The sequence below is a fragment of the Cupressus sempervirens genome, chromosome 1 (assembly GCF_028749045.1).
Source record: "Cupressus sempervirens isolate cs-2001-9-10 chromosome 1, ASM2874904v1, whole genome shotgun sequence".
NCBI classification, from domain to species: Eukaryota; Viridiplantae; Streptophyta; class Pinopsida; order Cupressales; family Cupressaceae; genus Cupressus; species Cupressus sempervirens.
The window spans coordinates 748,649,120-748,677,046 of NC_143118.1; the positions used below are offsets into that span (position 1 = coordinate 748,649,120).

General features: G+C 31.6%; 1 protein-coding gene across 4 annotated transcripts in view; it reads left to right on the forward strand.

Moving 5' to 3' along the window:
• The window catches only part of LOC149580065 (metal tolerance protein 11-like), a 39,112-nt gene extending 13,134 nt beyond the window's left edge, over positions 1-25,978 (forward strand). Inside the window, exons 5-7 of one of the 4 annotated variants that reach the window (XM_089788812.1) lie at positions 17,903-17,983; positions 25,039-25,272; positions 25,508-25,978. In XM_089788812.1, coding sequence (XP_089644938.1) covers positions 17,903-17,983; positions 25,039-25,272; positions 25,508-25,870 — 678 coding nt within the window. In that variant the 3' untranslated portion in view covers positions 25,871-25,978. The remainder of the gene's footprint in view (positions 1-17,902; positions 17,984-25,038; positions 25,273-25,507) is intronic. The other 3 variants (XM_089788822.1, XM_089788828.1, XM_089788837.1) reach the window with 3 other exon arrangements.
• Positions 25,979-27,927: the final 1,949 nt, after the last annotated feature.

A 27,927-nucleotide genomic window follows, 5' to 3' on the forward strand; every position in this document is an offset into this window, starting at 1 on the left:
TGCATCACTAAACTTTATTTAGTGAGCTTCAGATAGGGGAATGACCCCTAGCTTACCTCATAGATACAAGAATGCATCCTTAGGTAATGGCTTGGTGAATATGTCTACAATTCATTCTTTTGTATGGACATATTCCAATCTAATTTCTTTGTTTTGCACCAGTTCTCTAACAAAGTGATATTTTATAGCAATGTGCTTTTTTTGGAATGCATCACTAGATTCTTTGATATGTTAATTGTGTTATTGTTATCACAATACATGACTACTAGCTCTTTGATTTCAACCTTCATTCCTTCCAGCAATTATTTGAACCAAACAATGTTAGAATAATTCACTACTACTGCTACATACTCTGCTTCTACTGTAGATTGGGATGCGCATTTTTTCTTCTTGCTTGTCCAAGATACCAACCTTTTACCAAGAAAGAAAGCTCCACCACTTGTGCTTTTTCTATCATCAAGATTTCTTGCCCAATCAGCATCAATGAATACCTTTAGGTCTAGGTTTCGTCCAAGTTTGTACCATATGCCATAGTCTTTAGTACATTTCAGATATCTCAAGATTCTTTTGATTGCCATGATATGATTTTCTCTAGGTTTAGCTAAGAATATTGCCACTATCCCAACTGCTAAGGCAATATCAAGCCTTGTGTGAACTACATATTGTAATTTTCTAATCATTGATCTATATAAGGTTTGATCTACTTCTTTGGAATCATCATCTTTGGTAAGCTTGAGTCTAGTACACATGAGGGTACCAACTAGCTTAGAATCTTCCATACCAAAAATTTTGAGTATCTCTTTTACATACTTGGATTGGGTGATATAGATACCATTCTTGTTCTATTGTATTTGCAATCCAACAAAGAATTTTATTTCACCAAACATGCACATCTCAAACTCTTTGTTCATTTGTTCTAAAAATGCTTTGCATAGATCATCATTTCATATAAATAAAGTGTCATCCACAAAAATCTCTGCCAAAACAATTTTTTTATTTGGCCCTTCCTTGTTGTACAGACTATTGTTATCATTTGTTCTCTAAAAATCAATCTGTATCAAGTAGTTATGTAGTCTTTCATACCAGGCTCTAGGAGGTTGTTTGAGACCATATAGAGCTTTGTGTAATTTTTAAACCATATCTCTTTTGTTAGGATCAACAAAACCTTCTATCTATTCAATTTAGACTTCTTCATCAAGAATTCCATTCAGAAATGTAGATTTAACATCCATTTGATATACTTTGAATCCTTTGTGAGCAGCATATGCAAGTAGGGTCTTAACAGCTTCTAATCTTGCAACAGGAGCACAAGTCTCACCATAATCAATTCTTTCTTCTTGAAATTACCCTTTACACACTAATCTAGCTTTGTTTCTTGATATTTTTCCATCTTCATTCAACTTATTTCTAAATACCCATTTTGTTCCAATCACATTTTTATCTTTAGGCCTAGGAACAAGAGTCCAAGTTTTGTTCTTTTCTATCTATTCTATTTCTTCATTTTCTCAATCCAACTTTCATTTTATATAGCATCCTTAATACTTCTAGGTTCAAAATCAACAAGTAAACATGTAACTTTCAATTTGCTTCTTGTCATAGTACCTTCTAATTTATCTCCAATAATCTGATCAGGTGCATGCTACCTTCTAACATATTTGGCCAATACAGGTTCTTTTCCTTTTGAATGAATTGTACTTTCTTCATTTTGAATTTCAACTTTACGCTCAAGTCATTTAGACTTGGTAGATATTGGCTCAGTAGCTTTAGAATTTGACTCGGGTCCTTGTGACTCGATTTTTACTTCTTGCAACTCGATAGCTGAGGAAGAATCAGAGGTGAAGTCTCCTTATTGTTAGATATGTTGGGTAATGTATCAAGCTTGAAGTAAACAAATCTTTTGTAATCTTTTGGTTCCCTTTTTCTTTCTTCTTTAGTCTTTTCTGCAAACTCATCAATTCTCACATGTACACTTTTTATGATTTTATGAGTAGACAAATTCAAACATTTATATGCCTTACTTCTGTAGGAATATCCTAAGAATATACCTTCATCACCTTTCACATCAAATTTTCCTTTTCTAGACTCTTTCAAGATATGACATTTACTACCAAATACTTTCAGGTAACTTACATTGGGTTTATAGCCATACCATAATTCATAGGGAGTTTTATGTGAGTCCTTCTTCAATTGTACTGGTTCAAAGTATGAACTACAATGCTGATGGCTTCCTTTCATTATTTGATAGAAACATTCTTTTCAATCATTAGAGTCCTTGCACAATCCATGATGGATCTATTTCTTCTTTCAGCTATTCCATTTTGCTCAAGAGTACCAGGGGTTGATACTTGCCTTTTGATTCCTCTTTCAATGCAAAAATTATTGCATTCATTGGAGATGAATTCACCACCTCTGTCTGATTGAATATTTCTTTTTCTACTCTTGCTAGATACCATTTGAATTTCTCAAATACTTCTGACTTTTCTCTAAGGTACATAATAGTCGTCATTCTAGAATAGTCATCAACAAAAAGAATAAAAAAAATTTCTCCGCTATAACCTTCTATTCCAATGGATCCACATAGGTTAGTATGCACAATTTCCAAGACATCTTTAGATTGATTATAGTTTTTGCTCTTACAACTAGTCTTTCCAATTTTGCCAATCTAACAATTTTTGCATAAACCAACATCTAGTTTCTTCAAACTAGGGATACCTCTTACTTTTTTGAATTTTCTTATCTTCACCATACTATCAAAGTTTACATGACATAGTCTTCCATGCCATAACCAAATTTCTTCCATTTGAGCAATAAAACATGAGCAATCACCAAGATCAAGATAAAATAGGTTACTTCTGGTTTGTTTTCCTAATACAATTGAATTCCCTTTGTCATCTAGCAGCCTTGTCTTGTCATGCATGAATTCTACCTTGAATCCAATGTTGATTAGTTGTGCCACACTTAGTAGGTTATGTTTTAGTCCTTCAACCCAATAGGCATTCTCACATACAAGTTCACTGGTTAATGAGATTCGTCCTTTCCATTTTATACAACAAGGTTCATTGTTTCCAAACCTTACACTACCTCCATCATAGTGTTCAAAGTGTTCAAATTTTTTTTTGTCTCTAGTCATATGATGTGAACATCCACTATCTATGATCCATGTGTCATTTTTACTAACATGAGAGATAAGTTCCATCTTAGCTTCTTCTTCATCAAATTCATCTTTTATAGCAATGTACACTATTTCATCTTCACTGTTATCAAAATCTTTAGCAATAAAATAAGTCTTCTTACCTTTGTCTTTGAAGGATTTGTGACTTTTGGATTTTGTCTTGCCTTTGTCCCTGTGGCTCTTCTTCTCATCTTTTCTTTCTTTGTTTGGGCACCTGGCAGCAATATATATGACCAATTTCTTCACATGAAAAGTAGATTAAAGGAACTTTACCTTTGTACTTTCCTCTACCTCTAGAATATTTCTTTGCAAGTAAAGCTTCAACAACTTCAAGATCACTGTCAAAACTTTCCTCTATTTCCTCTTCACTCTCTAACTAAACATCCTTTATTTTCTTGCCTTTCTCTTTGAGTGAAATTTTTTCTTCAAATGCAAACTCAACATTTTTGGAAGCTGGAACATAATTGTCAAAGTTGTCTAGCTCAAAAGCTGTCAATCTTCCTACCAAGGCATCCAAACTTAACTTGTGATTTTGGTCACATCTCTTTTCTTGAATAGAAGATACTCTAATTTCATAGATAGGAAGCAATATTCTAAGAACTTTACTTACAACAATTTTTTTCTTGATTTCTCCTCCAGAAGCTCGGATTGCACTAACACTAGCTTTTATTCTTTCCACATATTTGGCAACATTTTCATCTTCTCTCATTCTCATCTGATCAAACTGTCCTCTTAGGCTTTTTTTTTTTTCTCTCCTTACATTTTCATCACCACCATAGATATCCTTTAGCTTGTTCCACATATCAAAAGCAGTTTTATAGTCTTTGATCTCATCAAATTCATCATAGCTAAGAGCAGATGCAATATCAATCATCATGATGTTAAGGTTCTTTTTCTTAGCAAGATCTCCAACAGATAATGTACCAGTAGGAGTTTTTTATTCTTCATCAAAGTATTTGTAGCCTAAATCACTAATGGTAGCCAGATGAAGTCTCATGAGTCCCTGCCATGCTAAAAAGTTGTCTCTATTTAGCTTTGGAATTTCTCTCTTGTAAGACATCCTAATCTTTAGCTTAGGTCCTTTAAACCTTTCCTACAAGTACCAAAAGCTCTGATACCAATTATTGGAAATATAGAAGGAGTAACTAAGAAGGGGGGTGAATTAGTTACCACTAAAATAAATCCTAGATCCCTTAGATGTCAAAAATAAAATTTAGACTGAGAAAACTAATTGTTGTTGTCTCTTGGTAAACACACAAAAAATGTTGTAACTCGGTGAATGTAGAGTGTGAATTACTTTTTTAAATCTTAAGATGTTATCATTAGTTATTTGCAAGCATGAAAGAAATACTATGAACACATGAGACACCAGGATTTAACATGGAAACATAATTTGGAAAAAACCACCAATGTAACTAGTTACTATTTTTCACTCTTTCGAAGTGAGCCCTGTTAGGAGCCAACCTTGTTAAAGGTTAAAAAACACATTCTTAGGTGTGACCCTATTAGGAGATTTAATCACCTTGCTAGGAGTGGCCTTGCAAGAGGTCTTAAAATAATTCAATGGAATTGCCAACTTGTTAGAGGATTTACAACTAGCTGTTAAAACAACTATGTTAAGAGATTTTAGATCACTACTACAATGGTTAGAGAGTAAAAATGAAATGACCTAATTATGATGCAACTAAATTGCTAAATCTAGATCTCTATTCTGCTTAAACTTGATCCTTCCTAATCAAATATTACTTTTCTGCTCCCCAAGGATACTTGCTTATCCTTCAAGTTTTCTCCCTCTCTTTTCTTGTCAATTCAATCAACACACTTGCACACACTAGAAATCTCAACTTGACCTTTTATTTATACTGTCTAGATTGTCAAGTCAGCCCAAATTCAAATTACAATAACCAATATTCATCACCATAGTTGGCTGAAATCAATACATAAAGTAATTAAGCTTCATATGCCAAAACAAGAAAAAATCCTTCGTAAGCTAACCCTACTCAATAGAAACTAACTTTAGAATAATTTCTTGTGTTAACCAATAGAAGCTCAGTTAACACTGTCAACTTACAGAAATCATTTGGCAACCGAGTGAACTCAGTGAACACTGACTCTATCCAACTTTCCCTTCATTAACCGAGTGAGCTCGGTTAACATTCTTTTCTACCTGAATTCCTTCGACATTCGAGTGAGCTCAGAAGACACTGCCATCTATTCAAAGTAAACCAGTGAACACTTGGTAGACAAGGAAAACTATCTTCACTGAAAGTATTTTCTATCAACTGATATGAAATTTGTGTAACATCAAAGACAACACACAATTAATCAGTTGTATCCAACAATAAATAGTTCAGCAATCAATACCATATCATCATATTGACATTTCAAATAGGGATTAATTTTCTCACTTGTTCTAACAAAACCAATCTTAATCAAATAAGAATTTAACTTTTTTATACCATGCTCTTGGTGCTTGTCTTAGTCCATATAATGCCTTGTTGGATTTGCCAAACATGTTTCTCTAGTTAGGTTCAGTGAATCCTTTAGGTTGTTTGATATAGACTTCCTCTTCAAGTATTTCATTGAGAAATTGTAGATTTGATATCCATTTGATAAACTTTGAACTTCATATATGTATCATAGGATAAAAATTTTCTTACACCTTACAATCTAGCCACAAGTGCAAAATTCTCATCATAGTGTATTCCTTCTTCTTGTGTATAACCTTTGCAAACCAATATTGCATTTTTTCTTACCACTTCTCCATTTGGTTTGAATCACATTCTTATTTGTAGGTCTTAGTACTAATGTCCATGAATTTTTATTCTCTATCTAATCAATCTCTTCATTCATTACATTTATCCAATCCACAACCTAAACTATTCTTGACTCAAAATCAATAATCAAACAATTACTATCAGTTAACTTACTTCTTGTTTGTACTCCACCACTTCTTTCACGAATAATTTCTTTAGGGGAATGATTATTTCTCACATATGTGGCCAACATAGGTTCATATCTTTTACTTTCAACAATTTATCCACTCAGGGGTCCAACTTCATGCTCAGGTTGTACTATCTGGTGTTCGGGTAAATCATTTTGTAACTTGGGTTATATTTTCTAGTGATTGATGGCTCCCTTTTGTAACTTGGGTAGTGTGTCTTGTTCTTATTTATACACATACCTAAACTTTTTATAATCTTTAGGTTCATTCTTGCTTTCTACATCATTCTTATCTGCAAACTCATCAATCCTTACATTTCTACTTTCAATCATCTTGTCAGTAGCTTTGTTCAAACATTTATAAGATTTTTTCTTAGATGAATAACCAAGGAATATACCTTAATTTCCTTTAAAATCAAATTTATGATTCCTTGCATCCTTGTGAATGTAACACCTACATCCAAAGATTTTAAAATAACTTACATTGGATGTATGTACATACTCGAGTTCATAAGGTGTCTTGTTTGTTCTTTTCTTCAACTAAATCTAGTTGAGAGTAATTTCTTCTCTCCAATATATCTAAGAAACCTCTTTTCAATCATTAATATCCTTGCACAATCCACAATTGATCTATTTCTTCTCTTAGCAATACCATTCTATTGTGGTGTCCTTGGTGTAGATAATTATCTCGTAATAACATTCTTAGCACAACATTTAGTGAGATCAACAAACATAAACTCACCACCTCTATCAGATCTTAAATACTTCAAAGATTTACCAATTTCTTTCTCAACTCTAGATTTATACCATTTGAACATATCAAAGGCATGTGATTTCATCTTCATGAACATAACATTCATCATTCTAGAATAGTTATCAAAAAAAAATTTGAGATATTTTTCACCATGATAACTATCCACACCTATTATTCCACATAGATCAATATGCACTAGCTCTAGGATATTTATTGAAGTGTGTGTTTTGCTTGGAAAATTAGATTTTTTCATCTTACCAAGCTGACACTCTTTACACATATCATTTTTAGGTTTTTGTAGATTCATTAAACCTCTAACTCTTTTCTTTTTACTGACCTTCACCATGTTCTCAAATTTTACATGACACGGCCTTTTATGCCACAACCATTAATCCTCAACTTTATCAAATAAACATGTCTCAATGGTAGGATTAGTATAGAATAAGTTACCTCTTGTTTTCATCCTAGTTCTAATTATATTTCCTTTATCATCATAGATCTTGACTTTTATGTTTTGAAATTCCAACATGTGACCTGAATTATTTAACTAATCAATACTAAAAGATCATACTTTGGTCCTTGTACCCAATTTACATCATCACATCTGATCTTATCAATCATCATTAGTGATCCTCTACCTTTCACTGGACATGGAACATCATTACCTAGCTTAACTGTTATGCCATATGATGTGAGCATCCACTATCTATAATACATGAAGCATTCTTGATAATATGTGGATTAAGGGAAAATTCACTTTCATACATTTCTCCATTGGGATCTTCCTTGATTACAACATATACCATCTCAAGTACTTCCTTCTCTTCATTAATACTAGAATTGATGCGCTCTTCAACAATGTAACTTGACTTATTCCCTTTATCTTTGTAATTAATTTTCTTCATGTACTTGTAAACTTTATTGTCATTTCTATCACTCTTACTTTTTTTAGGAAGCTTAGCAACAAAATGACCAACTTCATTACACTTGAAACAAATCTGGGGTAGTTTACCTTCACCTCTGAAAATATTCTTGCAACAAATGCTTCAAGTTCATCTAGACCATCCTCATAATCAAATTGACTTTCTTCCTTTTTTTGTTTTCTTCTTTGGAACTTTCAATGGTTAGTGAAGATTTAAAATCATGTCCAATTATAACCATACTATTGTCAAAATTGCTCAACTCAAATGCAGTCAACTAACCAACTAAATTGTCAAGCATCAAAACATTACCAGGCACGGATCTTACTTCTTAAATTGTAAAAATTTTGATAGAATAAAAAGGAAAAATAGTTCTAAGAACTTTATTTACAATTTCACTATCACTGATAATTACATCAACAACTTTGATTGCACTTACTATTAGGATTAACCTTGGATAGAAATAATAGTTACATGCAAATATAAGCAATATCAAAAAATAATAGACCACACAAAAGAGAACACAAGACACCAAGATTTAACATGGCTCACCCAATCCTTGGGCTCCACCAACAACAAGTCTAATATTATTATTATCCAGTGATTACAATTTGCAATCCCTTACATCTCAATATCACCATGAGAAGCTACAATATCACAATTACATTATGAAATCCCTAACCCTAAGCCATTTTTATACAAGCTTTTGTCGCTTACAAAATTAGGGCTACAATAAGTCGTCCAATAGGAAAAATAGAAGCCAATTCATTTTACAATATAAGGTAATTTTTGGCTTTGGGGTGTTGCCCTTGAAAACCTCCAACCCCACCTTGTACTGTGACAATCTTGGAGTGCACCTGGGATGCTTCCCTAAGACCCCATAGGAGCACTACCCCTTCACCCTGTCTTGGGGGTCCTACCCCCTTGTAGAAATAATATGGGGAGAAAATTGCACTAAATAAACCTTTGAGTCTGATTAGGCTCCACATTACAATAATCTCCCACTTGGAGACTAACTAGGCTCCATAACAATAACCTCCCACTTGGAGATTGATCATAGCTAAACATGTAGCTCCCACTAGAATATCAAACCACCCTCAACTATGTTGTTCTTTTATTTTGTTCAGTCTAAAAGACCAATCGAAGCTAAAGAGGAATTCAAGTTCTCCCTTGGCACTACCTTTGTAAAAATATCCATTGGATTGTCATTTGTATGTATCTTGTCCAACCTTAACTATCCATCATCCAAAATTGAATGAATGAAATGGTATTGCAACTCTATGTGTTTTGTCTTTGAATGTAGAGTTGAATTATTTGCAAGATGAATGGCACTTTGGCTATCTGTGAATAAATAGTTATCCCTCTATGGATGTCCCAACTCTTCCATGAAGAACTGAAGCCATATCATCTCCTTGGCAACCTCTATAGCAACAACATACTCTACCTCTATAGTGGATAAAGCATTAACCTTTTGCAACTAAGAAACCCAACTCACTACTGCCCCACCAACAATAAATACATAACCTATAGTACTTTGTTTGGTATCAATATCTCCTATCAAATCTGAGTCAACATATCCCTATAAATTAGTAGTAGATCCCCCATGTTCCTCTCAAATATCTAAGAATCCATTTAACTACATTCCAATGCTTAATTCTTGGATGACTCACATACCTGCTAACAACTCCCACTACATGTGCAATATATGGCCTTGTACATACAATGGCATACATCAAGCTTCCTATAGCTGAAGCATAAGGTACCTTAGACATCTTATCCTCCTCTTCTTGTGTCTCAAGATACATCTCCTTAGTCAGCTTCGAATGACCAAGTAAACCTGTGCTGACAGCTTTAGCATTCTCCATAAAGAAATGTTACAACACCTTCACAATATAATTAGCCTAAGATAATGTCAAGTTCATGTTCTTCCTATCTCTCCAAATCTTCATACCAAGGATTTGTTTTTCTACCCCCAAATCCTTCATAGAAAATGCATGTGCTAATTTTTCTTTTAACCCCTTAATGTGATCCATGTTAGACCCAGCTACAAGCATATCATCAACATATAAACATAAAATGATGCAGCTACTATCATCCAACCTCTTAAAATAAACACAATGATCTAAGTGACACCTGCTATATCCATGCTCATACATAAACCTATCAAATTTTAGATAACATTGTCGAGGTGTTTGCTTCAAGCCATATAAACTTATCTTCAATCTGCACACTAAGTTCTCCTTATCTTTGACCTCAAATACCTATGGCTATGCTATACATATCTCTTCATCCAAATCACCATGAAGGAAGGTTGTTTTAACATCAAGCTACTCCAAATGCAAATCTTCAATAGCCACAATACTTAAAATAGTGTGAATAGAAGTCATTTTAACAACAAGAGAAAATATCTCATCAAAATCAATGCCTTTTTTCTGTGCAAATCCTTTTACCACTAACCTAGCTTTAAATCATTTCTTACCTTCATCCTCTTCTTTCAACCTATAAACCCATTTATTCTATAAAACCCTTTTACCTATAGGCAACATGCAAAGATCCCATGTTTTATTTTTCAGCAAAGAGTCCATTTCATCTTTGATTGAAGACTCCCACTTAATCATTATATCCACCTACACAACTTCATCATAACATTTAGGTTCACTAGCATCAATAAGTAAAATAGAATACAAAGAGGGAGAAAATCTTTCTGGAGGTCTACCTAGCCTTGTTGATTGTATAATAGTCACTAGTGTGTGTGGTATTTATTGTTGTGATTGTTGTATATCATGAGGAATTATCTTTTGGAATATCATCAGCACTACATAATCATTTTATTTCTTCTCATGTTGCTGCAACAAACCTTTGTACAACACTTTCTCATTGAATATGATATCCATACTTCCTACAATTTTATGATTTTCATAGTCCCAAATCGTATAACCAAATCCATTAATGCCATATCCAACAAAAAACATATTTCTTTGGCTTAACTTCTATCTTGGTTCTATTTTCAGAATTGATATGAACAAATGCTTCACAACCTAAGGTTTTGAGAAAAGAATAACTTGCCTTCTTACCAGTCCATGCTTCATCTAGAATACCATAGCCCAAAGGAGTAGATGAACCTCTATTAATCAAATATGTAGTAGTATTGATAACATCTACCCACATATTTAAGGGCAACCCTGCCTGAAACCTAATGCTTCTTGCATGCTCCATTGTAGTCTTGTTCATGCATTCAGTCACTCTATTTTCCTATAGAGTCCTTCGAACAATTTTTTGTCTATGAATACCATTAGTGGAGCAATAATCTTCAAATTCATGACTACAATACTCACCACCATTATCAGATCTAAGACATTTTAATTTCTTACCAGTCTCATTTTCAACCAAGCATTTCCATTTCTTAAAAGTTTAAAATATATTAGATTTATGTCTAAGGAAATAAACCCATAATTTTCTAGTTGCATCATCAATAAATTTAACGTAATAATGAGATCCACCAAGGGAATATACATGAGCTAGTCCCCATACACCTATATGCACAAGCTCTAATCTCTCACTTTTATTTTCCTTCCCGGTCTTCAAAAAACTCACTCTCTTTTGTTTTCCATTCACATAAATTTCACAGAAATCCATATTAACACCTTTTAGACCTAGTAAAAATTTCTTTGAATGAAGTACTTTCATACCTTTCTCACTCACATAACCAAGTCTGTGGTGCCATAGTGATGTATCAGAATCTACAACAACTATTTTCTCTCCCTACTCAACTACAACAACTATTACTAAACACTCATTTTTCTCTGAAACAATTAAAGTAGAAGGAATAGTATGACCTAAACAAAGATATAAGGTGCCTACTTTCACACCTTTTGCTACTACAAGGGAACCTTTTGAAACCTTCTAATTTTTGTCATTAAAAGTAACTACACAACCCTCCTCACTAAGTTCCCCTACTAAAATTAAATTCCTATTCAGCCTTGGAATATGTCTTACCTCATGTAGTAGCCAACAATTCCCATTCTACAACTTAATCTTAACATTTCCTTTTCCAAAAATTTGAAAGGGTTCATTATCCCCCACATAAACAAGTCCAAAACCCCCTTGGACATAATCAATAAAATAACCTCTATGAGGTGTAGCATAAAATGAAGCAACAAAATCTAAAAGCCATGAATCATCAATACATTATAAAGGAAGAAACAAAACATCCTCTTCAGATTTGTTACTTACCACATTTTCCTCCTTGTTCCCTTTTGGTTTATCTCCTTAATTGTTCTTTCAAGTCCAACAATATTTTTTCTTATGCCCTATTTTACCACAATACCAACAATCTCCTAGTCCTCTAGATTGAGATCTCTTCCCCTTTGACTTTCCTCTTGATTTCTTATGATTTCCAGAATTATTTCTTCTCTCATTCATTCTACCTCTGCTTTGTGCATTCAAAGCACTTCCTAATGTAGATCCAACTAAGGTTTTCCTACAAGTTTCCTCACTCAAATTAACACCAATCACATCATCATATTTTAGGGTATTAGATCCAGAAATAGAGTTACTCACATCCATTACCAAGCCATTCTAGCTTTCGGGCAAAGAACACAAAATCAAGAGAGCCCTAATTTCTTCATCAAAATTAATACCAACAGAAGATAACTAACTAGTAATAGTATTAAACTCATTTAAATGATCTGTAACAGATCCACCTTCTTCCATCTTCATATTAAATAAATGTTTCATGAGAAATACCTTATTTGAAGTGAAGGGCTTTTCATACAATTTTGTCAAGGTTTCCATAAACTCTTTTATCGTCTTCGCTTTTGTAATGTTAAATGTCACTGATGATGCCAAGCATAACTGAATACTTCCAAGTGTCTTTCTATCTAAAATCTCCCATTCCTCATTTTTCATAGTTCCCTGATTCTTGGTTTTCCCTTCCAATGGCTTCCATAAGTGCTTCTAATAGAGATAGTCTTCCATTTGCATCTTCCATAACTAAAATTTTTGCCCATTAAACTTGTCAACCCTCAGCTTACCCTCATTTTCCATCACTCCCACTCAACCGTGAGGCCTTCCTACATAGGTTTGCTATAAATCAAAAAAGACAATCTAGTTTTAAAAAATGACATTTTTCTGGCTCTGGTACCACTTGTTAAGATTAACCTCAGAAAAAAGTAATAGTTACATGTAAATATAAACAATATTAAAAAATGATAGATCGCACAGAAGAGAACACAAGACACCAATATTTAACGTGGTTCACCCAACCCCTGGGCTACATCCACCAACAGTAAGTCCAATATTATTATTATCTAGTGATTACAATTTACAATCTCTTATAGCTCAATACCACCAAAAGAAGCTACAATATCATAATTACATTATGAAATCCCTAATCCTAAGAATTTTTTATACAATCCTTTTCCACTTACAAAATTAGGGCTAGAATAAGTTGTCCAATAGGAAAAATAGCAGCCGACACCTTTTACAATATAAGGTGATTTTGGCTTCGGGGGCATTGCCCCCAAGAACCCCCATGAGAATGTTTCCCCTCAACCCCACCCTGTACTATGATAGGGAATGCACCTGGGGTGTTGCCCTAGGACCCCACATGGGCACTACCCCTTGACCCCATCTTCGGGGCACTTCCCCCAAACCACCATAGAAATAATATGGGGAGAAAACAACACTAAATAAACTTTTGAGTCTAATTAGGCTCCACATCACACCACTTACAAATTATTTTATTTGGTTCACATATTGTGCAACATTCTCACCTTCTTTCATTTGCATGTCATCATACTTTCCTCTCAAATTTTCATTTTTATCTATTAGCACATTTGGATCTCTATCGTTTATAAGTGCCAATTTGTCCCACATTCTTTTAGCATTTGTGTAGTTCTTAATATAATCAAAGGCAACATCATTAAGAGCATATGCAATCTGAATCATTAAGCTATTATGGTTCCTCTTCTCAATAATTTGTTCCACTATCATAGGAGTAGGAGGTGCAACATATTCATGATCCAACTATTGAGTAATATTATCTCTAATTAGCCTCATTTTGTCTTTCCATGATAATAAATTCTCCTTTTTCATCTTTGGTACATCTTTCTTATACATATTATGATCTTTAGCTTAAGTTCCTTTAAACTTCTTTCTCTAACCAATGTACTCTGATACCAATTATTAGATAACTAGAGGGGGGGTTTGAAATAGTTATGTTCATTTATCCTACAACACCTTCAAACAATTTGAATACTAAGAAAACTTCATAAACATCATAATCATTCACTCGGTGTACTCATTCAACTTCACAATTAACCCACTCAATTAATTAACTCCAAACTATTCATTCACTATTATGTTATAACCAACTGATAATAATAAAACTTTGTTATTACCGACCATTAACTTAGTTGTTATCGAGTTATAGTAAAATAATAATAACATGTAAAAATCAACTTGCAACATAACAACAATCACACATTTGGCACCAAGATTTTTTAATGCAAAGACCCTATAAAGAGAAATACCTCCTTGGACCAATAACCCAAAATTTTCACTCTTCTGAAGTGAGCTCTGCCAGGAGCCACCTTTTAAAAGGTTTTCATACACGTTATTAATGTGACCTTGTTAGAGGATTTACACCAAAATATCATCTAGACCTTATCACTCCTTGATCTTGTCTAAAGAGTAGCCTGCTATAAAGGACTTATAAATACCACTAATTGATGTTACCATATAGGATTTCATATACTTGTTAGGTCCCCTCAGTTCATATTTTTTCTGCTACAATGATTAGAAAGTAACATTAAAAATTATCTGTCAGATATACTTGCTTGTTCAAATCTCCTTTCTGCTCAGTCTCTTCCAGATCTCTTTACTCTATTCTCTTGACTAGTTGATTCACTCCTTCTCTCTTTCTTGTTCTTTAAACTCTACTCAAAGTTCACTTGGCTCTTCTTTCTTCTTCAACTTTGTACTTTGATCTCCTTCTTCAACAATTCATCCCCAAAAAGCTTGCTTAACTACTCCTTAAATAGTCATATTTGTGCTCCCAAATTCTCCCAATTATTGTCACTTAATCATAATCATTGATCTCAAATTCATACCATATGCAACGAATATAGACACTCAAAAAATAGACTTTTCATAGAAATATGTTATCCTTCTTCAATCTCAATCATCAGATCTTTCGTGCATTTTCCTAGTTCATCTTGTAACAAAATTTGACTCATGCCTTTTAATATATCAAAAAAATATATTCACATCAAAAGTTGGCCTTTGATTCCATCTTTTCAAACTTGTTATTCTTTCTTTTACTTGGTGAACATAAAATTTTACTTGGGTAATATAATACTCAGCTAATAGTGAACTGACTCGAGCAATATTAAACTTCCAACTTTACTTTTCCAACTACTCGGCAAAGACTATAGTCACTCGATGAATATTGTCTTCATTCTTTAACTATGTCACTCAATTTATCTTGTGTATCTCAATACATTACAATATTACATGATTGTAAAACCATCAAACCAACAATACATTATCATTGTCTAGCTCATTAAAGTGCCCATTGAATACCATACTTATCAACTCTATCTTCAGCATTTTTTCTTCAAATTGTCTTCATCAATCAAGTCGATATGCACTATATTGAATTAGCATAATGTCTAGCCAACTAAGACTTGACATCAGTGACAACATAAAAATTGATATGACTTGTTTACATACATCAATAGAATCATTAATTACATTATTAGTTGGGCCTAATACTCTCTCCCTTTTATCTCCCCTAAACCATACTAATTTTAAGCCCTAAATCCTATAACCATAGGTTCTAAACCTTATACTAGTCCATGAACCTTAAATATTACAACCATAATTCCTAAACTTTAATTCGTTTCTCTCAACTTTAATTCATTTCTCTCATTCTCCCTCTCTTTTTCAGTATCTCTCACTCTCTTCCTATTTCCCTTCTCTCCTACTTCTCCGCCTCTATTTACCTCTATCCATGTCCCATATTTATCTCCCTCATCTCCCTACCTATCTTTCTCCTTCTACCTCTCTCTTTTTTAATATACCCTAAACTCCTAAATATTAAACATTATTCCCTAAACCCTATAACCATAAGCCCTCAACCCTAATTCATTTCTCTCTTCTCTTTCTCTCATTCCCCCTCTCTAAATATTTTCCTCTCTCTCACATATCCCCCCTCTCTACTTTCTCATTCCCACTCTATCCCCTAAATCATATAACTCTAATCTCAAAACTCTATTCTATCCCCTAAAATCTATAACCACAAACCCTAAAGACTCTCTCTCTCTCTCTCTTTCTCTCTCTCTCTCTCTCTCTCTCTCTCTCTCTCTCTCTCTCTCTCTCTCTCTCTCTCTCTCTCTCTCTCTCTCTCTCTCTCTAACATTCCAAAATCAAATAAAGAATTAGATATTTGATCTTCATCATCTACTATCTGGTTTAATGTCTATTCAATAACTCTTTTACCCGCAAATGCAATGTATGCATTTGGCTCGACAATCGTGACATTAGCTAACATACCAAAGCTAGCAGTGACCCCACCAGTTGTCGGAGATGTAAGAACTAAAATATATGGTAATTTTTTTTCCTTTTGATGTGTATGCAACACAACTTCTCTCTCTCTCTCTCTCTCTCTCTCTCTCTCTCTCTCTCTCTCTCTCTCTCTCTCTCTCTCTCTCTCTCTCTCACACACACACACACACACACACACACACACTAGTTCCAATTATATCATTAATTAATTAAGTGTTGATGTCAAATAGGTTAGAGAATACTAGTGAAACCACCTAAGCCTAGTTCATTATAGGTACACACCAATGAATAGAAAACTACATGATAAGGGATAAAGCATAGAGAAAAAATTCAAAAATCATACCTCTTATAGATAATGTTTAGGCCTAAAATTATTCAAGTTTCATTCATAATTTCAAGGTTCAAGAAACCATGAACATTCAAGGATGTGAAATTTATAAGAAACTTTTTAGGGTCATAGATTTTGACTAACTATCCCATGCAAAGGTAAATAGTTATCCTACAAAAACTACTACTATAAGTGAAAATTACATATCCAAGTGAAAATTGAGAAAGAAAGTTGTTTATTTAACACAATATTCTCCTTATTCCAACCACCAATGTGATCTATAAATATTTATTACACAAACTATTGGAGATGGGTAAGTGTAAATAAATATTGATGAATTCATGAGAATATAAGATCAACATATCTATTGGTATATGACTGAATTCTATCTTATTCACCTCGCCAATGTTTTCTATGAGAGGAAATAACATAGTTCCTTATCTTTTAGGGCTTTCAAAATGTGCCTATTTTTTTTCTTAGATATGTCACTAGAGCCATTATATGGCTTAGATGGAAGACCACCATTACCATTTTTATTAGCTTTTTTGATTTAGTGTATTTGTGTATGAAGTGAAGTTTAAACATCTAGTTCAGTAGTGTCCTTGATACAAGAAGAATCCAAAGTGTGTACTTAATTCTTATACTCAAAGAATTGGCAACAACAGTGAATACTAGGTAAGCTTTGATAAATAATACATTAATCATGCCTCATTTCACCAATCCAAATATCAATTATATCCCTAATATCCTTAGAGAGGCCCACCTTAGTAGAAGTCATATTTTTTGTTTAAGCCAAAAGAAATTATCTTATCAACACAAATTAAAATACTTATGTAATTGTAATTTTTAGTTAAGAAACTCTAGGACAACAAGGAAAATTAATAAATTTGACCCCTTTAAGGATGTCAAGAAAATTCCCATGAGGTAATTAAATGTTTATTTTAAACCCAAGCAAGGATTTTAATCTTTTGTGATCCAAAATAAGCTATGATAACTAATACATATGCAAAATGTTATATTCAAATTTACTCAAGACAAGTGTTCTCACATTTCTATATGTACATAAATTTAAGGAGTTACACTCATGAAAATATATTATGAATAATTTGTGTTTTTTTAACATCAAGCCTAACATTACATTTTCTAATTTATATATTTATATGATTCTTAAAATGTTGAAGTTATACATTTAATATTATGAACATTTTTTTATGCAGGTAGGTGTAGTATTTGCTTCACTTGTGACAACATTAAGCCTACAAATATTATTAAGATCTTTTCAAGAATTTTTGGCAAAGGTAATGATTTGGCCTTATTGCCCTACATTATATGTGCACACACACATATTTATTTTTTTTATTTTTATTAAAGTTTAAACTTGGAATTTGGTAATATTTTATAACTGTTAATTATATGATTTGTTAATGATAATTTACAAAAAGAATTATCATATATTTAAATAGGGTTAGGGTCATTGATTCATAATTTAAAAGATATACTAAAAGCCAAAACTCTAATAAGTATCTTTGTCTGTCTTAAGTAGGCATAGCATCTAGATATAAAGACGTATTAATGATATATATCACAACATATATATAACTATCCAATACATATATATATATATATATATATAGTATTAGTAGTTCCTTGTATTATAATAATCATCCATGTCCTTCTACCTAATAGGTGGAATTTTATCTAAAATGTCATCACTTGATCTCATAGCCTACACAATGAATTCTTCTTCATAATTAACACGAAACATTTATCCATTTTGAACTTATTTTTTCATTTTCAAAATCTTAGCTACATACATTTTGTTATGTTTCATTTTAAAATCTGAATCTCCCTTCTAGAAAGCGAATTTTAGTAACATTTGATCTCACTCTAGTTTATTTCCATTGTACCCTTTTTTGGAATTTAATAAATTTTTCTATGACCTACATTATTAGTGGAACTTACATATAAGCATTGTAATTTGGCATTAGTCTTCTTATAGACTTAGTAAGTGTCCTCTTTGCATCTTGAAATTTTTCCTCATTTTTTGCTTTTCGCATTACAAAACTTTATAATTTTTTATTCAAATTATTCCAATTGATCTCACTTATATCTCCCTTCCCCAAACTTATTATTTATATTAAATAATTATTATAATTTATGAAATAAGCATAAATATTAATATAGATTGAAAGGTGTTTAGCAATCATATTATGAAGGTTCAATTAACTTTGAAAATGATAACTTTTTGCATTTAACAAAATTAAATATAATATTTCATAAGTTATTTCTCTTACTTCTTTGTTATTCTCAACTCATAAAAATGAAATTAATACATTTCCATAAAAAAAAAGTATTTAAGGAGTTGTAAAATAACTCTTTAAAATTTAAAATCATATCATGTGCATATCATCAATTGTATATATTAAATGTTATTATTTCAATTGTTTAACCATAAATGTTTTACAAAAAAAAATATTAAATCAAACGTACTATTTTTATTAAACTATTTTATTTTTCAACAAATTTAATATATTTGTTATATTTCATTAACTTTAATAAATAATATTTTTTACTTATAATTATTTATTTAATTTTTAAAATCAAGATAATTTTTTATTTATATTTTATTAGTGAATGTGTATACTTTAATTTGTGAATAATTTGTAGATTTTATTCTTCAAATCGGATTTTCTATCAAGTTATAGATTTTATTCTTCAAATAACATCTTATGTTAACCCACCATTTTTAAGTATATGTACTATTATTTGTTAATTAATATATTGTTGATGCATCTTCATAACAAAATGAATCAAATATCAAATTTAAATTTTCTTAATGAATTAACGTTAAAGAGTAATTTTATACGAAAGCTATGTAACAAAAAAAATATGCTAAAAATGCAATAAAATAGAATTGAAAGATACTTTCTTTCATATTTATTAAACATCATTGATTAATTCAATAAAAATTAATAGTTGTCAATGATATAGTAAAATAATAATAAGTTCTCTTGACACTGCATGCAATGATCAATATGTAATGACTATTAGAATTCAAGTTGGTACAAGTACTGGGTCTAGTCACTTGATATAAAATTGTGATTATAACAAAGATGCAAGTGAATTCTAGTATTTCTAAGCTTGTAGAATTACTGTATTTCATATTTTTAACTTAAATCTTAGGTAAGCACACAACAACAAAAATTGTGAGAATAGTTGTTAAGCAATTGTAGGTTAGAATTGAGTCATCCCAAAAACTTGACTAATCTTAAAAATAATGATTCAAGACAAATTTAGTTAGTACTAATTAAAATAGTTAAACAATTTAATAAATTTTGTTTCAATTTTCTACAAACCATATATATTATTGATAAATCTTTTAGATTGAAGTGTAAATTTTTCCCAAACAACCTTCCAGATGGCAAAAAAGATTTTAACAACTTGATAAAATAATAGTACCAATTTTCTTCAACCCATTAATATTGATAAATATTAAAATTGCATATAACTACTAAAATAGTTAATATTAATGTATCTTCAGCCAAAATGGGTATTTTTCAAAAGAATCTAAGCAATTCGAAGAGGAAAACAAATGCATGGTTGTAGTTTGAAATGAATGACTGTCATGCCCAAACTATGGGGGCAAAACACACACACACACACACACACACACACACACACACACACACACACACACACACACACACACACACACACACACACACACACACACACACACACACACACACACACACACACTTTTTTTTTTTAAGTTAATAATTAAAATTTATTAAGTAGATAAGTTTGCGATCACAGTCAAAGTAAAGGTTCTCTACATTTCATCTCAAATAAGGTTAACATAAAAAAGAAATTTTAATCAAGTTCAACTAAATCAAGTTCAATTACAATTCTCTTAGACAATTATCAATTGACAATCTAATCGATATTGAAAAGTCACTTAAGAAAAATGATCAACTAGAATTAAAACATAACATATATATATAAGCATTATAATGGTAGGGGTCTAAGGAAAATTTGAGACTATGATCAACATGGAATCTTTGGTTTTCAAGACTAAATTATCTATTGACATTTCCATTTCTAGCATTATTTCATTTGCTAGTTGTTATGATAAGTTGTTCATTACTTTAAATATTTTATTTGATCTCCTACACATCTTTTATGTTATTGCTTACAATATTATATTTTTACCACTAATATAATAATTACTTCCTCTAGAGATCCTATGTTGATGTTAAGTAAATAGTTACAACATCTAGTTAAATTAATGTTATGCAAATAACAACATATAATTAGATTATAAATATATTGACTCCAATATTTAGATAATTATACTACCCTTAATACCACTATGTGTTTTTCTCTCTAGTTTCGTTTAGTATTTATCCTAGGTATGAGTTACATCTAGCCAAATAAAACTAAATGGTATAACATTATGTAAGTCCACTGCGTATTAATATTCTAAACAATATTATCCCCCTTTGTATAAATATTTCTCCTTATTTTCCTTTAAGCCCCATTAAAACATTATTGTAATACTTTAGTCTTATTTTCCTTACACTGAAATTAGATCCTAAATCTAACTAATCATTTTCCTGTTATAACATATCAACTTATTTTACTAATATCTTATTTCATCATAGGCTATATGCTACTCCAACTCCCTAGGTCCTAGCTAGGGAGCTTTTCCACTTACCAATAACTTTCAGCCCACGAGTCTTCTAGCTACATGTGCAAGACTTCTCCTTGAGGCGTGAGTGGGGAAAGAGGGTTTAATTTATGTTCACTACCCAAGATATGGACAAGACATTGGGAAAGATTTCCTTTCGTTGAGTCTACTTAAAACTTTCACCCTCCTCATTAATGGTCGCCTTATGCTAAATCTGCTGCCACATTTTTTTTTTTCAACATGACTTAGAGAACAATGAATATATGAGGCATGATAAGACATCCCCAACTACTTTCTTTTTGTGAGTTTGAAAGTTGCAATGCCAAAGTAAGGAGAAGGTTTGATGTGATCCCAAGGTGATGTCACCATATTGACTTGAGCAAACTTTTGTAAGATACTCTCCATTCGACCTAGGAGCATGGAGTAAGATGTGACCGCTTCACATCATTAAATTAATGGTTTTAGATTTATTCTATTCTTTCTAAAGACAAATTCTGACACCTCTTAATATCCTGGCCACCCTCCTAAGGAAAGTTTATGATATCCTTGTCATTATGAATTGAATTTGGTTATAGGATTTATTTTATTTTATTGTGATGTGAATATTTTAATTGTCTGTAATTGGAGAGGGGTTTTTTGCTTTTGTTCATATATTTTCCAGAGAGTTATGTGCATCTACAGGCTTATGTTTTTTTTCTGAGTCTTCTTTGTGTTGTAGCCCTTAAAATTATTTGGCTTATAAGGTAAGAAAAGAAATTAGTAGCTTGGATATAAAGATTTTTATAAAGTATTGGTTTTTATTTCATTGAGGGTCTATTATTTTATTAGTCTATAATAGTATCAACTAAATTTTGTGTTTTCCATACAATTTCCAGAATAAAAATGTGCTACTATAGGCCTTTTTACATGCAATTTGAAATTTACTTGATTGGTTTGAGTCTTACTATGGAGTCTTAAAGGGTTGGTGTTCTAATGATTAATAATATTAACTAATCATCTATTATACAACATACTCAACAAAACAACTATTGCAAGATCATCAAAATCTACTTAAACCTCTTATGAGTTCCTGGTTAATAATTTTCATGAACCCCAAATGCTATGCATTTCAATGATACCCACATTACAAGGAACAATCATCTACATATTCATTTAACCATCTATTATAATTGATGGAGCACAAATTGAATAACATAGTGACTAAACTAATCTTAAGGAAATTGAGAAAATAAGGAGATCAGAATGATGATGTTCTATTCATTTGAAGGGAGTATCTAACACACAAAGTTCTTGCAAATTTACTTCCAACACAATCAATCATGAACTAAATCATATCAAACTCAAACGAGATACCATACATTTTCAAATTGAAAATTTTCATAATTGAACATCCTCATTTCATCTTATCTTTGATATACATTCATATGACGAAATAAAATACAAAAACTCCAAGAGAAGCAAAAATTACTCAATCACTTATTTTATTAACAACCTGATTCAAGGGCTCAGTCGGGAAAGAATCAGGAAGAAAACACAGCTTCGTTGACAATCCAACAAAGTTTGAAATACAACTTACATAGGATTTCAATCCTAAATTACAACAATTTTAATTAGATTTTCTTCATGACCCTCATCAAGGGATTCATAACAATTTTTGCATCATATTTCTAGTACCTTGGAGGGAACAGAATCTGATTGGGTGACAACCAAGCATACCCAAGAGACAATCAAACATACATATTCATACATGGTTTACACAAAGGGATTCACAATGAATCAACATTAGGGAAAGGTGGATTCTTCCAACCAGGAGAAGTCAAGCACAACACCAACAGATGCCCAATTGGGGCTATATACCAAGAACTTCCGTTCTTCCATTTCAACATACCATAATCATACAAGGTTTTTGCTAATGGGTAGGGGCCCATAACACCCTACCCTTTCTCCCTCTTCTCATCCTAAGAAGGGACTCTACACTGGTTGGAGTCTGACTAAACAGACCTTTCCCAAAATTGGTCACTTCTACCCTCTCCAAGGGTGACTAATACCAAAACTCCCATGCAAGAAAAAAATCTTCAAAATTGCAAACATGAACATGAAAGGAAATCATCCAAAAATAATAGGATTTTCAAGCTTCCCAACATACCCACAAACATACAAACATTGAAACAACAACAAGGTAGCATAAGCATGAAACAAGAATGAAATCTGAACAAGGGAGATGACAATTCCTACCTGCACAAAGAGGTAATGGCAATGAACAAATTTGAGTAGAGTTTCCACTTCCTTCCTTCAATCTTCAAAACTCCTCTCTAAATGTAGAGATTGGGTAACAACCTCCACAAGTCCAAGAAGGGCCTCTAAATAAGCCTCCAACTCAACCACCCAAAAGGAGCAATAACTTCTCCCACCCACTTACAATTCTAGAAACTCCTAACTCAACCCATACCATGGTTAAACACTAAGTGGAGGTGGGGTGAGACAACTCATGGCAACCACTTGCAATTTTCGCACATAGGCAAAAAGAGACTTTTTGAGTGACCTCAAAAGTCAATAAAAGGAGCTTAGGGGTTGGAAAAGACCCCTAACCCATACCCATACCCCTTGGGTATAAATATTCCATGTTTTAAAGCCTTAGGAAAAAGGTTTAGAGCCAAACAAAAGTTAGGAATAAAATAGGACCTTCTAACTACTCTAACATTGCAAATTAAGCACTAATTCATATTAAGGGATGACTAACCTCGATTAAGAACTCAATTAGCAAAATGACACTAACTTAACCCAACTTGGGTCCAAAGGTTACACAACTAACCCTAATCAACATACTGAAGAACATAACCAATTTACGAGTGTCAAGCGACACTAACAGAACATAATTACGAACACTAACATTTACTAAACATAGAAAGATACATACATGTACATCTCACAATACAATACGTGAATTACGAACAACAAGGTTTTCCAAAATTAACACATAGAAATCAGTTTTGTTCCTCCGTCGGTTTTCTCGGCTAAAATATTTGCACACTCATTGCGCACATCAGTAGTCCCAAAAAATCACATGTACATATGTATATATACGTATTAGGAATCACATAATTTAAAACATACATCAATAAGGGTTTCTTCATCCTACTTAATTCTTAATCATAATGATTCCAAAAATCAATGTGTTAATCCTACATTTTACTTAATTCATCATCATACATAAACATAAAGCCTTTAAATGACAAACATCAATATATCTGAAAGTAACATCACATAACATGAAATAATATAATATGTTCTAAGTATCAAAAAATGTCTCGACATTTTGAGTCGTGAGTAACAAAATGATAAGGTAACAACTAAGGCTACGAAGGGTCGGGGCGAGGCCTCACAATGACAGTGAAATCTTTGGATGTATATGAACTTTTCCATCAACTATTTTGTGTGTTTATATAGGTGTTTATGATAATATCACTTAGAAATTTAAATAATATAATTTTAAGTTGGTGATGCTCAGTACAGTTCATATATCTGTATTGGCTTCATAGGATTATCCATGTATGTTGTAGTCTACTTCTATACTATGACAATAAAATTTGCAACAATACTTTTTTATTCTTTATCACTTGAACAATTTATATTATTATAATTTGTATGTCTAATTTTGTGCAGGAACATGGATTTTCTTTAGATGGGAATGAGCAAAAATGGGTGGTTGGCCTCATGCTATCAATCATCATTGTAAAGTTATTACTTGCAATTTACTGCCAATCTTTTAACAATGAGCTTCTAAAGGCATATGCTCAAGACCATCTTTCTGATATCATCACTAATGTGATAGGCCTCGTTGCTGTTATTCTAGCTAACAAAGTACTTTGGTGGATAGACCCTATTGTAGCAATCTTGGTAAACAAATTAGTTTAGTAATGTTTTTCGATTTTATTGAATGAAGGAATTTTTAACTATTAATGTTTTAGATCACATTCTAGAATGTTCAAAAAGAAGCAATCAAATATTGATGATTAAAAATTTCTCGCATGGTCAAATCAACCCATTTTCTATTTCTTCATTATTATGATTTAAAACATCATGACATGAATGATGAATCTGATCATGATATAATTATTTTTTGTGGTTTCAGCTATGGCTCCACATAATAAAGTCATGGTCCATTATAGTGTTGGATAGTTTGAACTCTTTGATTGGAAAAACAGCACCTCCTGATTATCTACAAAAGCTTACATACCTTTGCTTCAATCACCACAAGGAGATAAGGTATATTGATACTGTGAGAGCTTACACTTTTGGGTATTACAAATACTTTGTGGAGGTTGATATTGTGCTAGCTAGAGACATGCCTCTTCAAGAGGCTCACCAAATTGGAGAATCACTTCAAGAGAAATTAGAATCTCTTCCTCATATACAACGTGCCTTTGTGCATTTGGATTATGAATATACTCACATTCCAGAGCATGGAAATGGAATTGCTAGTCCTCTAGTTTGATAAGCTTTGTAAAAAGTTTGAACAAGTCTACTATTAAAGTTGTTAACTCTTATGTCTTTATCAACTTGAGGAGTTTTATTTAAAAAATCCATTATATATTTCTTATAATTTGATCACACCATACTATGGCATGAACATCCATTAAAAGATAGTAAGGAAGAAAAGACAAGGGAAAATCCCTACAAGAAATGTGGTTGCAATGGTGCAGTATGAGTGCATGGTTGGTCTTTCTAACACCTCAAATTTATTATAGTTTAAATTTAAATTTGTAATGTTTATATAAATAATTATTATTAATATTAGCATATCAATATAAATTATTATGGTTGCACCTTTTTTAGTCTTTAGTTGGGGTATTAAGATATGTTCATTATAATATTTTTATTTTATTTTAAACTATTTCTTATTATTACATTTTTCTTGTACAATATATTTGTTTGTTTATTTATAATTTTAATTTATGTATGATATTGATGAACTTTGTTTGTTATAGAGAAAATACAGCTTATTGTTAAACAAATTTGCAAAGGTTATATGTGTTTAGGCCTCATGCCTAAACACAAATCTAGATTGGCACTCTATAAGTTGATAGGTGATAGTTGGTCTCATTTTAAAAAGAATTCTATATTAATAGTGTTTTGTATTTTTTTCTAATTGTGATTCATCCAATTTAGGGGTGGGTGAATTTAATTTTAATTATTATGACTATTAGTTCACTCTCTACACTTTTTCAACTAGATAAAGTTTGACACTACTATTGTTGATAACTATTTTCCTTGCAAGAACCAACTTTAGTGATTGAAATTATCTTTAGCCACTCTATTCTCAGATTACATATATACTACCATAGTTATGTATAATTTTGGGATGGGTGTACACCAATAATATAGGTAATTTTTAATAGACTTAAAGTTTGAATCTCCTCTCACATTGAAGAGGTGACTATACAATATTTTTATATTTTGTTCACTAACAAAATACTTAAAACAAGATAAATGATAATTAATCTTAATTCATAATATCATTAACTTTAATTGATACTGTAAACTATTTAATCATAACTTTATTTGAGATATAATTCTTGAAATACAATTTTTGTTGGTTGAATAGTCACGTGATCTTTTTTTTAAAAAACTATTGAAATTTATTTGGAAGATTGTGTTCTACTAGAAAAAAAAATTATGATATTTCAAATTTTGTAATTTCTTAATACTTATTATTTATTCTTTGATTTCTAATAATTTAAATGGTTTGATATAGAAAATGATACATCCCACTTTAAGTTGGTGATTTATGTATCATATGTTAGATATTTCGAATTGTAAAATACAATTTAAGGAAATAAGATTAAATGATATATTAAGGAAATAAGGAATTAGTTGGAGAAACATTTTCAATATAGATCATATAATATATTAGATGATAAAGTCGAGTGAAATTGCATTGGAATCTTACTATTTTTGGGAGACATGTCATGACCGCCCCTTGAGACAAATATAAATCATAAATGGAGTGCTTATTTTGAAGAATGACATATGATTTGTGATGACTTATTGGAAGTGTAAGTGATATAATATTTGTAATGGATTTGTTTGACACTAATTTTAGTTTTAACTTTTCATTTGGAATATTTTTGTATTGAATCTTTTATAAATTGGTCATAGGTAGATGAGTTTATTGTCATGTGTTATGCATAATATGTAAATTAGAATAGCATTTAAATCAATCTAGGATTGCATATTGGTTATATTCCTATCAAAACTTGTATTACAAATATTTATTCACAAATAATTATTGGTTTCTTTTGTAAATTTTTTTAATCTAATATTTTTCCATGTAAATCGCTAGTCAATGTTTTACATTGTTTATATTTTGTATAAGTCAAATGCATGTTAATAGGTCCACTTTTACTGGAAGTTTCAATCCTAGAAAACAATCCTATAGAACAAGTATCCATTTCATAAGTAGTCTATATCTATTTATGAATGGGGGCATTAGCTGAAACATGCATTCCAAACTATTATCTATTATGGTTTCATAAGGAATATTAATCTATT